Source organism: Pelophylax lessonae (genome assembly GCF_965119305.1).
Source record: "Pelophylax lessonae genome assembly, chromosome: 1".
NCBI classification, from domain to species: Eukaryota; Metazoa; Chordata; class Amphibia; order Anura; family Ranidae; genus Pelophylax; species Pelophylax lessonae.
Window position 1 is genome coordinate 663041323 of NC_138768.1, and position 15105 is coordinate 663056427.

The 15105-nt window shown below is 41.2% G+C and overlaps 1 protein-coding gene across 2 annotated transcripts in view; it reads right to left on the bottom strand.

Annotated features, from left to right (window-relative positions):
• Positions 1–1720: 1720 nt before the first annotated feature.
• Positions 1721–15105, bottom strand: part of TTC29 (tetratricopeptide repeat domain 29) — a 421410-nt gene continuing 408025 nt past the window's right edge. For both annotated transcript variants that reach the window (XM_082264156.1, XM_082264157.1), the window contains one exon: positions 1721–1947. In XM_082264156.1, coding sequence (XP_082120282.1) covers positions 1805–1947 — 143 coding nt within the window. In that variant the 3' untranslated portion in view covers positions 1721–1804. The remainder of the gene's footprint in view (positions 1948–15105) is intronic.

Sequence of the window (15105 nt, forward strand, 5' to 3'; positions counted from 1 at the left end):
TCACTATTTAGAGTTGGCTAAACTGCAGCAAACCCCAAGTGGCACAAATAGGGAATAATACACCTTCACCATATTTTAAGAAACAGGTCTTTAAGCTCCTTTGAGGAAATGAGTGAAAGATTCTCCCTGCTCAGGTCTATGTTCCTCTGTTACATCCAGCTTCAACATGCTGTAATTGCACAGGGCTCAGTGGTGGATTGGACGCAGTCCCCAGACACCAGTGTTTACCATGATGGCGGCCACGACCACTACCAAAGGGTTCATATCTAGGTGTTATGCAATGTTGCTAAACTATTTTTTTTCCTCGTATCCCTTGAAGGTGGGAGAGTGATGGGGGAGGGATCTCGGCCCTTTTGTAGAGGATCAGTGGGAGAAAGCGTTGCAGGCTGTACCTCAATGCTCCCTTAATGTAACACAGCAACTTATGCAATTATACCTGTTTCTGCAGGCCCATTACACTCTGGCCAAGTTACATAAAATGGGGATCCTGGACTCTCCCCTGTGTGGCAAATGTTTCAAAGACCATTGGGAATTGATTCACCTAATTTGAAGTTGCCCCAAACTACATCTTTACTGGGTGGGAGTGCTGTCCATCATTAATACGGTGTTTCGAATCTCAATACCGCTTGACCCTAAAGGAAAGTTTTGCTCATGGTGATTGCAAGAAATAGCGCTGACGGACACTTTAACCATCTTTAACTTCTCAAACAACTGAAGTTTTTTGAGTAGAATGTCTGCAACTTAATCTTATATCAACATGTTAGTATAGATCAACTTTCAGTTCGGCTTTTATGTGGGTATAAAATATCTGTTTTAAAGACAGCTCATACAGTGCTTGATCGAGTGGGTGCAGACAATGTGAAAACAACCATTAGATATATTTTAAATCAGAAAACACAGTTGAAGTGTGTAGTTGCAAAGTCATAGGGCACATGCATCCTGTTGCAGTGCTTACACATACAGTACATGGGTTTCACGTTTTAATGTGTGTTGCATTACATTACAACAGACCATTCATTGTTGTGTAAAGTTTGTTTTAAAACAGTAATAACTATGATGGGTACCATTCCTGATTTTGCTTATTTTCAGAAATGATCTTTCTTAACACACTCAGGGGTTGATTTACTAAAACTGGAGAGTGCAAAATCTGGTGTAGCTCTGTATAGAAACCAATCAGTTTCCAGTTTTTATGTCAAAGCTTAATTGAAAAAGCTGAAGTTAGAAGCTGATTGCCTACCATGCACAGCTGCATCAGATTTTGCTATTTTGTTTTAGTAAATCAACCCTTTTCAGCCTGAGGCAAGAAGCAGGGTGTGTTTGAGCAGGAGGTAAGTTCAAGAAATGGGCTGTAATTGGAAGGAGATGTGTGCCAGAAGCATTCTGTGTGTCTGCACAGTGTCCTGTACCTCTGACTGGCCAGCCAAAGGATGAATGTTGGGTGATGTTCTGGGTGGTCAGTTTAGAACAAGGAAGAAGCTTGACTGGCAGGATCAACCAGGTACTTCAGATGGAAGAAGTAAATGAAAATGATAGAGATTATGATTTATAAAATACACATATGTGAACATACTCATAGAAAAAAGTTATATTTAGGCCAACATACACTTTAATTTACCATACTTTCTGTTCATAAGTCCAAAAATATATAGCTATTGTAATAATACAACTTTTTGAGATAGCAATAATATATTCTGGTACTCTAAAAAAACATACACCTATAAAATGTGCTTCCACATATAGATATTTGGCACTTAGATAACCACCATCAAACAATACTAGGTTCAGAAGAACTATATTATGGACATTAGACGGCTGTATTTATTTCCTCTGCAGACCCATTCTCAGAAACCACTTGCTCATTAACTTCAGAGCTTTTTAAACTTGTTACAGTGCTTTGTCCATCTTCAAATCTTTTTGCCATAAAAACTTCAAGACCACCGAAGGTGCCTGCATGGAAACAACAAAACAAGACAGCGTGAGACAAAGAATATGTCTAGTATGGCCACATATATTTTGCATTGTATAGCTCTTCCCACTCACTCATGTGATCATTTATTCCCCGATACCAAAATGTTTATATTCCCAGTATTATATCCACTTGACCTCCAAAAGGTTTTTTCCCCTTCATGACCAGGCCATTTTTTGCGATATGGTACCACGTTTCATTAACTGACAATTGCACGATTGTGGGACACTGTACCCAAATAAAATTTATGACCTATTTTTCTCACAAATAGAGCTTTCTTTTGGTGGTATTTTATCACCTATGCGGTTTTTATTTTTTTTATCCGCTATAAACAAAAAAAGACTGAAAATTCTGAAAAGAGAACAACAATATTTTTTACTTTCTGCTAAAAAAACAAAACAAAACCATATTCAATAAAAACAATTTAAAAAAAATCAAATTTCTTCATCAATTTAGGCCAATGAAAAAAATGTATTCTGCTACATATTTCTGGTTAAAAAGAAATCACAATAAGCGTATTTTGATTGCTTTGCGCAGAACTTATAGCGTCCGAAAAAATTACGGGATATATTAATGGAATTTTTTTAATTTATTTATTTTTTTATAAGTAATCAGCGACTTATAGTAGGACTGCAATATTTTTCCCCACTGAGATCTGATGTGTTTTCAAAGTGTTCATTTAATTTTTTTTTCCATATGGAAAGTATATAATGTTTCATGTTTTAAAATTTTCTTTTAATCTTTTAGCTACTTCCTGGTTTCCAGGCCAAGGTAAATAATGTCACACAAGTGATTTCTCAGCAAAAGAAAGCACGGAGACATGGATGGATGAATGAATTTGCTATAATTATTACAAATGAATTAAATAGCATTTTTGGTTAGTAGTGCTCAGATCCAGTGTAGTTAATTGTAATAAGTTAAAGCCCTCTCTAAAAGCATAATACACCACAATATCTTTGCTATCACGACATTGCCCTTACTGGCTCACTCATTGGACAATGGAATGGCAGATATTCGGAAAAGTCAGGCTTCATTTACACAGTGAAACTAAAAAATTAAGTGACAAATAATCAATTATTTTTTCTGCGTAATAATGGTTATAGCAGGCATCTTATTTTGTTTGTTTTTTTGGAACTTTGGCAAAGTACCTCCCCCCTGACAAAGTGCTTGCCTTGCTCCACGTTCACCTCCCCCCCCTTTTGGAGAAGGGAACCTCTGGCCAAATTATTTTTTTGGCATGGGTGCCCCTTAAAATCAGTACCAGACCCAGGCCTGGTAAGGATTGTAGAAGGTACCCCACACTGTATTTTCTAATAAAAAAATAAAAATAATTATTGATAGCTCCTTTGTTTAGGTTTCCCAAGGATTCCTGGCTGACAACAGGGAGTCACTGGTTGTTAGGATGCTGGCAGGTGCTGGCCCCATTTAAAAAAAATAAATAATAATAAATGCGCACCTTTTTGCAGTTAAAAAAATGTGCATTTATTATTTTTTTATTAGGAGCCTGAAAAGGATTGAATCCATGGTCAGCAGATCGTGGGTGCAATCCAGGGTTACTGCAGACTGTCAGTGTACTTCGTACAGGCAGGCAGTTACACAATGACAGGAACCATCAATGAACTACCTACAGCACTCACCAGCGCTCTGGTAGTTCACTGAAAACTACAAGCTGTCAGCCGTAAAGGCTGATGGTAGTTGTAGTTTTCCATTCACGGGACTCTGTGAATAAATGACGTGGTCGGGTGGGCGGAACCCCGCATGACAGCGTTATAATAAAAATTGTGACAGTGAGTTTGGGGAGAAGATCCCCGGCTTGATGTCACTGGAGGTAGCCGATCGGGGAGAGGCTGCAACAGTGGGAACATGTTACATGTTCTATCCTAAAAATGGATGGAACATGTAACATGTTTCCAAAGGTGAACTTATCCTTTAAGGGACAAATACTTGCTTTTCCACACTATGATGTTTAGGCTTTTTGTCAGCAACCTCCTTCCCTGACTATTTGTTATGGACCCTGGGAACTTACTTCACAGGACTACAGAAGTAAAGTCAAGTGCAAAAAGTCGCTATTCTTAAATAACTGCCCATTGTTATTTTAATATCAGTTATATTCCTTTTGGTTTCTGTCCGTGGATTCATTTCCTGTCGCTGTGTGTGTCTCCCTCAGTTTAGTCTCTGTGTGTACCTTTTTGGTAGCACTATTTGGTTGCACGGATGTACTAGAGAACCCCAACCAGGGGGCTGCCATGCAGCACAACATCCATATCTCCAGTGGCTCTGGTAAAGACCAGGTGGCTCCTTAGACCCTGCTACTCTGGCACACCTTTGTTTGTGTGCGGTCACACTGCTCCTGCACCTTGTGAGGACCCATTCCTTGGTACTTGGTTAGTTGGTGCATTGGTCGCTAGATCTTGCGTTACAGTTCAAGGTGATTTTACCCTCTGATTGTGACACTAGGCCTGTTAGAAGCAAATGCATTATCATACTACTACAGCATGTGTTTTACTCTTACCAGGATGTACACATAGTGGAAATTAAGATTGCAAGGCATTACTGTAGTCTGCAGAGGATTCCTGTATAAGCCTTTAGCTAATTCAGCTTGGCTGAATTATAAGTTGCTGTATAAAGCGAAGGTTATTACTTTTGAATAGTCATCACAAAAGCTGATTATGTCCGTGTATCATTTATCCAGACCCTTAAGGCTACTTTTCTATTAGGTGTGCAACTAAAGCATGATCAGAAGTTGAACAAAGGTTCTACTTTAACTTAGCTTCTGAAAAGGTGTACAATACTAAGTTGTTAAAGAGGTTGTAAACCTCAGAAAAAAAACAAAACCTGAAAGACAAAGGCATAATTAACTAGTATGCATTGCATAATAGCTCAATATGAAATACTTACCTCAGAATGAAGCCCCTGCAGCACCTCCAGCTCACTGGTGACATGGTCAACATGTTCAGGGGTCTTCCTTCCTGGTTTGCGTTCTCCGGTCTATCTGATTGGCCAGAGCTGCAATGACGTCTCTCCAATGCATGCGTGTGGGAGCCGCTGTTCACGGCACAGTACATACGAGATTACATTTTGATCTAGCATTTTATAAGGCAGAGACAATAACCCATTTGCTTTGTCCTTTTGTCTTTAAAGTGGTGTATCGAAGAGTCTTTGTGGAGGCTTTCCCACTAACTCTATTCAGTGTCCATATCTGATTATGTCTAGAATAAATTGATTCTGAGTCGGATCAATCCACTGTGGAAGGAATGCTCTTAATCTTCCGCCCACACTGAGCCCCGAGTCATTGGGATTGAGATATCTCCTTTGACTGAGAAGAGTAGAACAAGAATCCTTCTCAGTTTTTTCCTCTTTTAAAGATCCAGCCCCCTTTCAGTGGCGGGTAGGGCTAATTTGGTAAAGATGATCTTTATGCCCCAACTTTTATATTTCCTACATAATTCCCCGGTGGTCATCCCTCTGAGGTTGTTCCGTCTGGTGAACTCCATCTTCCGCTCCCTGTTGTGGAGGTCCGGGGTTGCCAGGATACGCCTTGAACAACTGTACAGGCCCAAGGATAGGGGAGGCTTGGCCTTCCCGAACCCTTGGATCTATTACTTGGCGGCGCAGCTGCAGCACTTGGTGAAGGCCCTTTGTGGGGAGGACCGGGAGAATGGGGACTCTACGGTTCAGGTTATACTCCATGAGGTGGTGGCACGCGGGGTCCCGGAGGCATTAGAATCGCAGCTCTTCCTGAAGTCTAACAAATTGTTTCCTACTTATAGATTGATGCATAAAATCTGGTCGAAGGCGAAACAGTTGCAGGGGGTTACCGGTTTTACCGAATATAGTTTACTATGGGATAATCTGACGTATCCGGAGTTGGCCGGGCTGCCGTGTGCGGCGACTTGGCGAGCTCGGGGAATTACTCACCTTAAGCAGGTGTTCCTCCAGGGACGCTTGCTAGACTTTGCCCAGCTTAGTGCAGCCTACACCCTACCTCCGACTATGCAGTTTTCATATTTACAGCTGCGGCATGCAGTCCGGGCCCAGCCCTCCTTGCTGAGCCTGGAACTGTCCCCAACACCAGTTTTTTCTATGATGAGGCGCTGTGCTACAACCAAGGGATTTATTTCGGAATGCTACTCTATGTTGTTAACAGCTTACCTGGAGAAAATTCCTAACCCTGCTAAATCTCATTGGGAGGCGGATGTAGGGGTTCTCAGTGATGATCAGTGGGACGAGGCCTTGGAGTCGGTGCGTACGTGCTCCCTGGGAGTCGCGCAGCGACTCTCTCAACTTTACATACTCCTCCGGGTCCATCGCACCCCCCTCCGCCTTTACAGGATGGGTCTTAGAGCTGACTCCTTGTGCACCAGGTGTAGTAGAGATTGTGGAGACCTCATTCACCTTCTGTGGCGCTGCCCCAAGCTCCACAGGTATTGGACGGCGGTGGTCCAGACTGTTAATGCTGCTTTTTCCCTCTCTGTGCCGGTTGATCCGAAGCCGTGCCTCCTTGGCATGGTGGAGGACTACTCGCCTGATGTCAACGTGCGTTTGGCGTTGTCGAGGTCCTTTTTTCAGGCCCGGAAGCTTATTTTGCAGCACTGGATGTCCCCGTCCCCTCCCTCGCTGGAGATGTGGGTGAAGGCAATGGGCGCTACCCTACGGTATGAACGCCTAATTTATCAACACAGAGGTGTCCCGCTAAGATATGAAAAAATATGGGCTGGGTGGCTGGCGCAGCCAGGCCTGGCACCAGCTGATCTTATCATGGATCGCTTACTCCAATAGCTCCCTGTATGTTCTGTCTGCAGGTTATGGAGCAGATCTTTGATGTGTGCTCGTGTTACCATGCTTGGGTGTGTAGATGTCCTTACTTTACTGGGAATGCACTTTCTTGAAGATGCCATGTATTTGTTGGTTTATGCCTATACTCTCTTTGTAAGGGAGTCTTGTTGAATTGAAGCCTGTGAACTTTCAATTGTGTTCAATAAACTTTGTTTTTGATTTAAAAAAAAAAAAGATCCAGCCCCTTCTCTTCCCACCTGACCTTGGAAATCATCTGGACTACTGTTGCTGGCTGGGGGGATGAAAAAGCTTTTTTCCCAGGTGTTTCTTGGGAGGTAAAAAACCCCTTCTTTCTATCTGCCGACCTTTCCAGTACTGAGGTCAATTCAGACCTGAACAGGAGGTTCCCCTCAAACGGTAACCCACATAACTTGGTTTTGGATGCTTGGTTGCCTTGCCAAGCCTTCAACCAGATAGTTCTTCTAGCTGAATTTAAAAGAGCGGTGGATCTGGCGGTAAGCTTGATGGCTTTTTACTGAAGCATAAAGCCATAAAGGCCACAGCTTTGTTTAGGACCAGCAGGGACTTTAGAATTTGGTCTGGAGGGGTACCTTTAAGTAGGTGTGCCTTCAGCTGGTCTAGCCATACATCCAGAGGGCGAGCAATGAATGTCGTTGCTATAGCCGGTCTAAAGTTGCCCACTCTGGCTTCCCATGCTCTTTTTAAGCAACAGTTTACTTTGCGATCCTTGGGGTCCTTTGAAGCTCCACCATCATCGAAAGACAGGTCTGTCTTCCTAGAGAATTTTGCTAAAGAAGTGTCTAATCTGGGACATTTTTCCCAAATATCCAAGTCTTTTTCTTTAAAGGGGAACCTTTTTTTTTTTTCTCTTATTTGGAAGGAATATAAGTGTCAGATTTGAGCACCGGAATCTACGCTTGGCTCCTCTTGACCACTATGATGGACCCTTGAAGAGTGCATCCAGCTGGCAGCTTCTCTATGCAGCCCACCCTGGACTTGATGCAGCATTAAACATGCGGGTGCACAGCTAGTAAGAGGAGAGAGTCCTCTGACCCAGAGATGTATAGTAACTAAGTAGAACTACTTCACTACTGTACTTAAGTACCGAAAGGCGGTATCTGTACTTTCCTAAAGTAGAATTTTTTTCTCCTACTTCCACTTTTACTTCACTACATTTTTTCGATGATTTCAATACTTCTACTCCGATATTTTTTTTTTGTGCTGCATAGTTGCTCGTTACAATTATAAAAATTACCACTGCCAGAACAGTAGATGGCAGGTTTCATGAAGCTCAAAACATGTGTATTATCAGCGCATATGAAAATAAATGCTACTGTATGCATAAATAAAAGCTGCATTTGAAATAATAAAAGACAATATGATGTTCAAACTTTTGACTTCTTTCTTTAATAACTACATAACACAGTACTTGTACTTTTACTTTCAGTACTTGAGTAGCAATTTTTTTTTTCAAAACTACTGGTACTTTTACTTTCAGTACTTGAGTAGCAAAATTTTTTAAAAAAACTACTTGCAATACTTAAGTACAAAAAATGTTGAATACTTTAGTACTTCTACTCAAGTCACTTTTTGATTGAGCACTTCCACTTCTACTCAAGTCACTTTTTGATCGAGCACTTGTACTTTTACTAAAGTATGGGTTTCGAGTACTTTATACAACTCTGCTCTAACCCCCATAACCGAGATAACAGGTGCGCACTCCCTGTTAAGTGTTTGCCTGCACACAATAAAACTGACCCAAGGGGCCCCTGCCCCCTAGCAAGATGGCCTAAAAAGAATGAAAGATAACAAAGAGAAAGAATATCCTGTAAGGCCAGAGGAAACACATGAAACTGAGGGTCTGTATGTGTGATGGCCTTTTAAATATTGCGGATCACGTGTTTCCTGTTAGGAGCCTATCTCTTGGGTAGCTGTCCTGGAAGATGAATTGGGAAAAATCTCTATTAACATAAATAAAAAACAATATAACCCAAAAGTGATTAAAACCCTAAAACATCACCCCTTAAACAAAACATCATATTTTCTAGGGCAAGCCCTACAGCAGAAAATAAAAATGAATGACAAAACACCCCCAATAATAACAAAAAATATAGCAATTGCCTAAAAAGAATCAAGCAGAATTAAATTATCCCGATGCACTTTAAAATGTTTTTCTATCCTTTCCCTATACAAGCTCTAATACACTGAGAATATGACTGCTCTGTGCCCCCTTTTAATAGTGAGAAGGCTGTCTTATCAAACAGCCCCCTTAGTGCTATTTTAAACCCGCTCACCATGGCTCATGGTTTATGGTTCACAGTTCAAAGTGCAGTATGGGATAAGAAAAATTTCTCAGGACTGCAAATCTTAAACATAGATGATTTGCTGCAAACCCAGGGTAGTGGAGCATCTTAACGTCATGCCTATCCATTAGTAGCATATATGCCCCTGCATTTATGCTACTAATTAAACTTTCTTTTGAGGAAAGTTCAGGCTTTCCCTGTACTGCCTTGAAGGACCCTTTTTGCCCCTAGAGCACTAGTGCAACAACAAAGGCTGTAGAGGAAATATGCCTGCCCCTATAAGCTGTAAAGTATTATTTTTAAAGACTAAAGCTTTTCTAATTGAAGCTACAACCTAACAGCAGCCACCATTCGGATGTATAAAGTTTCTCAGTAGGAAAAATTGCTGTACCATGACCTGCATGTGTATCATCTAAGCTCAGAAATCCAACTTTTGAATTCAGGTTACTTGACAGCTGTTTGTGATCTTATATTCAAAGACAGAACATTCCTTTTCTTCCACATCTTTTTGAGAGACAGAGCAGCTCTTCCCAGTACAAGAACTGAGCTTGTCTTGGAACTGATGAGCTGCTACATTATGTTGTACATTATGTGGTATGGTGGAACGTGTTGAAAAATCAATGTTGTTTACAACCGTGTTGGAAATTCCTCACTATGAGATGGATTAACCATAGCTTATGAAATTCATAGGTCATTTCTACCATAGCAGAAGAAGTAGGTATGAAATATTTTCTATTGGCTTTACAGTAGTGTTACTGTGGAAAAAACTGGATTTTTGTCAAATCTATTTCTTGAAGTTCATTAAGGGATACAGGACTCTGTTAATCTGTGATAATTTGTTTGTGCTGTTGCCTACAGGGGATTTAGACAGTGGCAAACAAAATAGCAAAAGCAAAATTGTCAGTCAACTAGATCCCCTCCAATTCCAACCATGCTTCGGTTTTACATAGAAACAGTACTTACCAGCAGATCATAAACGCAAAGGGGTGGAGCCTGTAACTGCACTTTAAGTGGTTGTAAACCCTTACATATTCCAAATGAAGTGACTGGCCTCAGGTAATACACAGAATGAAACGAATCCTCCTACATAAGTTGTACCTGTTTATTTGCAGTATTCTCTTCTTCACATCCCCTAAAAGTGCAGAGTTTATACAGCTTGTCTGAGCTGCCAGAAAAAAGGGGGCAGGGAGCTGAAATTACACACTGTGGAGCACAGTGAGGAGAGCTCTGAGGACTAATTGGAGAAAAAAGACACACCCCCTTCACACAGCACACATGAACAGAGCTGAGGCTGTCAGTCAGCTGGCGCTCCTTACCCTGTCACCTTTTTTCCCTTGGTGTCAGGAAAAATTGTCAGAAGGGATTCATGCTGATAGCAGATGATCGGTAGCAGACAGAAATGACACCTTAATGCTCTTAAAGGAGTTGTAAAGTCTCAAGGGTTTTCACTTTAATGCATTCTATGCATTAAGGTGGAAATCCTTTGTGGTTGAAGGTGCCCCCCAGACTCCCCGTCATTCTTACCTGAACCTGAAATTTCCAGCAATGAGCACGAGCCCAGCAGCTCCAGCTGCTGTCTTGAATCCTCATTGGATAGAGTCATTGGCTCCCGCTGCTGTCAATCAAATCCAGTCACACGAGAGCGGAGGGTAGGGCCGAGTCCTGCTATCTGTGTCAATGGACCCAGCAGCAGGACTCGGGAGTGCGACCGCACTGGTACCCCCATGGAAAGCAGCTCTCTGTGGGGGCACCCGATGAAGGGGAGGAGTAAGAAGCGACGCCAGGGCACCCCAGAAAAGGAGGATTGGGGCTGCTCTGTGCAAAACCTTTGCACAGCGCAGGTAAGTATAACATGTTTGGTATTTAAAAAAACAAAAAAAAAACTTTTACAATCACTTTAACTGAGACATGTACACACTATACATGGATATGCTTGGTACATATTTCATGTCTGAGGTTTACAACCACTTTAAGAAACAGGCTTCATAGTAAGTACAAAAAGCCTATTTTTATTACTGTCCATTAAGAAACACAGGATTCAGTTAATCTGAGACAACTGGGATGCCCAAAAGCAGTCCAGCAGAGGGGACAGCAACAACAGCAAACAAAACAGCTGCCTAAAAGCGTAACGTAACTGTAGCTAGGCACCACAAACCCCATCCATGTTTCCATCAGTGTTAATTTAGTCTACTAAAATATTTTAGTCGACTAAATTAGTACTATTTTAGTAAACTAAAATACGACTAAAACTAAAACAATTCAGATGACTAAAATACGACTAAAACCAAAATGGCATTTTAGTCAAAAGACTAACATGCAACTAAAACTAAAATGACATTTTAATCAAAAGACTATGACTAAAACTAAATAGAAATTTGATGTCAAAATCAACACTACACTACCACATAAGAATACATAGGGGTCATCTACTAAGCCGCTAAAAGAAAAAAAAAAATAGGAAAAAGGCTTTTCTTACCTTTTTTCTTAATATTTAATATTGGTGATATATTCAGGTAATATGTGCAATGGCATGACAGCCAATAGAGTTTACAGTTTTTAGTTTTTTTTTTTAATTTTCAAGTTGTACTTCTGCTTATCGAAAAGCAATTTTTTATTTATAAAATTTAATATATCACAATGGCTAAATCTGTGTCTGTAGTGCATGTTCAAATCGTAATACCAGAAATAATAAACATGGTATTAGATTTTTACTAAGTATATAATGTTTGGCATTTCTAAAGGAATAATGTATTAAAATTTAACCAAACTCATTCGATTTCAGTCGACTAAAATGTACCCGTGATTTTGGTCGATTAAAATACCACTAAAACTAAAACTAAAACGATTCAGATGACTAAAATACGACTAAAACTAAAATGGCATTTTAGTCAACACACTATAACTAAAACTAAATTGAAATTTGACATCAAAATTAACACTGGTTTCCATGCTTTATTTTGCTGATTAATTACTCTGAAAAACACCCCTCTAGCATTTCTAGCTGCAACCATCCTGAGTAAAGAAGATAATGAATGTAGCATTTACTTCCTGGGATCCATCTGTCTTTAGCTCAGGTATGCAGGCAGAAGGATGAGCTGGGAAAACCCCTCCTCTCCTCCTCCAGATGAAAGAAAGAAATGCCCATGAAAACTTGTGGGATATAAGACATAATTTTGGCTTAGGCCAGAAACCAGGAAGCCACTGGTCCACTCTGAGCACAGAGCAATGACTACTCTGTGTTCTGCACCTCCAGCACTCACTGTAGCACTGAGCTGTGGAGGGGGAGGGGGGGGGCAGGAGTGGCTGGCTCAGTCTCCCAGCGTCACGCTGAGGGGCTGAGCCAGCAGCTGTTCAGGCATCTGGGTGGATCCCAACATTTTTGTCAGAATCCCTGCAGAGCCTGGGCCAGCTCTGTGATGTCAGCTCACAGCAGACTTTGCCCGCTGCTGGCTGAATCTGGGTCACAGTGCAGAATTAAGTGCACTCCTGTGACCCACAGGAGAAGCATGTTCAAAGAAGCTATGGCCATGTGTGTCCATTAATGTTGGTTGAGAGAGTTTAGTTCTGCTTTAAGGACCTTATGCCAAAAACTGGTATCAAAAGAGGCCTGAACATCCACCTGGTAAAACGTAAATGTGTGAACAGAAGACCTGGTGTGCAAATTGGGCAAACAGTTGCTGGATGCCTAAATGCTCAAAAGTCACTCATTGATCTAGTAGAGTGCACCTTGACAGGAAAAGATGAAACTTTGTCCTTAAGACCATAAACTTGAACCATTATTTGTCTAAGTCACCTAAAAATGGTGAAAAAGAAGCCCCGTTTATGGTGATCATCAGGAATGACAAAAAGAGAACCGGTCTTTCTAATGGAAGCAGTGGCTGGCTGTTAAAGTGTTACTAAACCCAGGACTCTGCATTCACTATATCTGGTCTCCCACAGTACACAGAACATGGGAATGCAATTATTTTAGTAAATAGAAACTGCTAAATACCTTTTCTCATCAGCAGTTAGAGCAGTCTTGTGATTTCTATCAGTGGCTGGTTAAAGCTTGTAGGAGGAGTTTTCATTCTCCCATTAATGTCCTATGAGGATGCAGGGCCCTGACCCTCTGTCTGGACAGTGCTGATTGGCCCTGTGCTGATCACATGCACTCTCCCAAGAATAAAAAATAACTCTCTAGCAACACACACCAAACTGAGCATGCGCAGCTTGCCCCCTTGCCTCTGTACTCTCTGGAGATGGCTTGGGGAAGAAGGGGAGGATCAGAGGAGACAGGATCACACACAATGCAGAGGATTAACCCCTTAGGTTCCACAGTGAGTATAACAAGCATGCTTTACTGCTGTGCGTTTAGTAACACTTTAAACCCATAAAGCACAAACTACATCTAGGCAGTGAAGTGAAATGTACTCCTGATATGCTAGTCAGACAAAGAGGTGGAAAAAAGAATGTCCTGGTTGAGGTAAAAGGTCAAAACCACCTTAGGAAAGAGGGGAAAAGTTACAGGATAAGGCCACCAGCTCAAACACATGTGCTACAATCTTTGACCACTTTATTAGGTACATCTTGTTACATTGATAGATGAAATGTGTGATCTAAACAATTTTAATGCATGGAATGATTGTAAGTTCCATCGGATACAGTATTACAGGGTTCCATTAGAAAAGCTTGATGGGTCCCCACCATTAAACACCCCCATTTCTTTCTATGGAAACCTCTGAGACACCTGGCATTAAAATCTGGACATCTCCTTTAACCTGCCTAGCGGTATCCCTGAGCGTGACTCGGGGTGGATTTTCCATGCTGTTATCGGTATCCCCGAGTCACGCTCGGGGTGGATGTGCAGAGCGCGCAGCGGTGTCTCTTACCTTCTCCTGGCGATCCAGCGATGATCTCCCATTGCTGTGATCGCCAGCCGAGATCCCCGCTGCTCGTCCGTCGGTATGAGGACTTCATGGTTCCGTTCCCTGCAGCAGCAATGCTGCATGGGAGCGGAAATAGGGAGGGAAATTCAAACGTTGAACGTTGCACAAAACACAAACACATAACATTTATATTATATATAAATACATAAGCGAGAAAGGCAGATATTAAGCTATCCATGGTAATGAGGTAAATATGAATTTAATCAACTAAATATGAACTATGATTTGTTAACATTTTGTATATTACTACTCAGAGCCATCAGGAGGCAAGTTATATTCAATCTTTAAAGCTAAACTCAATGCAAATATAAAAAGAACACACCAATTAATGCGTTCATGTGTTTAATAAAAAATAAAAAAAAACATTACGCAGCCAATTATAAAGCAGGTGTATGACCAGTAACACAGCAGTTAAAAAAAAAAAAGCTCCATGCTTTCAAAATGTGCACTGTACTTTGAAGCAAAGGGGGCATAATGACAATGAATGAGGGATAAATAAAGCCATGACCTGTCAAAGTCATGTGACCAACCTCTGCCAAAGTCATGTGCCAATATCGGTGTTCTCTCTGCTGCATTATGCAGAGAGAAGTCCGTGACACACGGCAGACTCCATACCATGAATGCAGCATAAAATGCAGGCTGCTGTGTGGAGTAGCTTTGCATTTTATTGCGAACAGCAGATAGCAATAGCCACTCTCTTCTAAAAATAACCCCCATCCTCAAGTGTATTTTTAAAAAAGAACCAGTGCAAGTTCCTGAAATTGACCAGGAATTTGCTTTTTACAGGGAGAAGCAGCAGCAGGAGCCAGTAGGGTAAGCTGCAATTCTTATGTACTAATAGGAATATGTTGATAGGAGGAAAGAGCATGGAGAGATAAGCTCATACATCTGCTGCTTTTCCTTCACTGTCTAGTTACAGGCTGGGGCAAGGACAAGACCTTGTTGCATTACTTAACTGCAGAAGATAAAGGTCAAATCTCCAGGCTAGATGTGCTATCTAGCAGGGCTGTGTACATCTCTGGAATAAATGGACAAAAATCCATTGGCAGATTAAACGTTTTTATTACCTGTATGTATTTCATCTGTATTTAGCTTTGCCTAGAGTTGAGCTTAA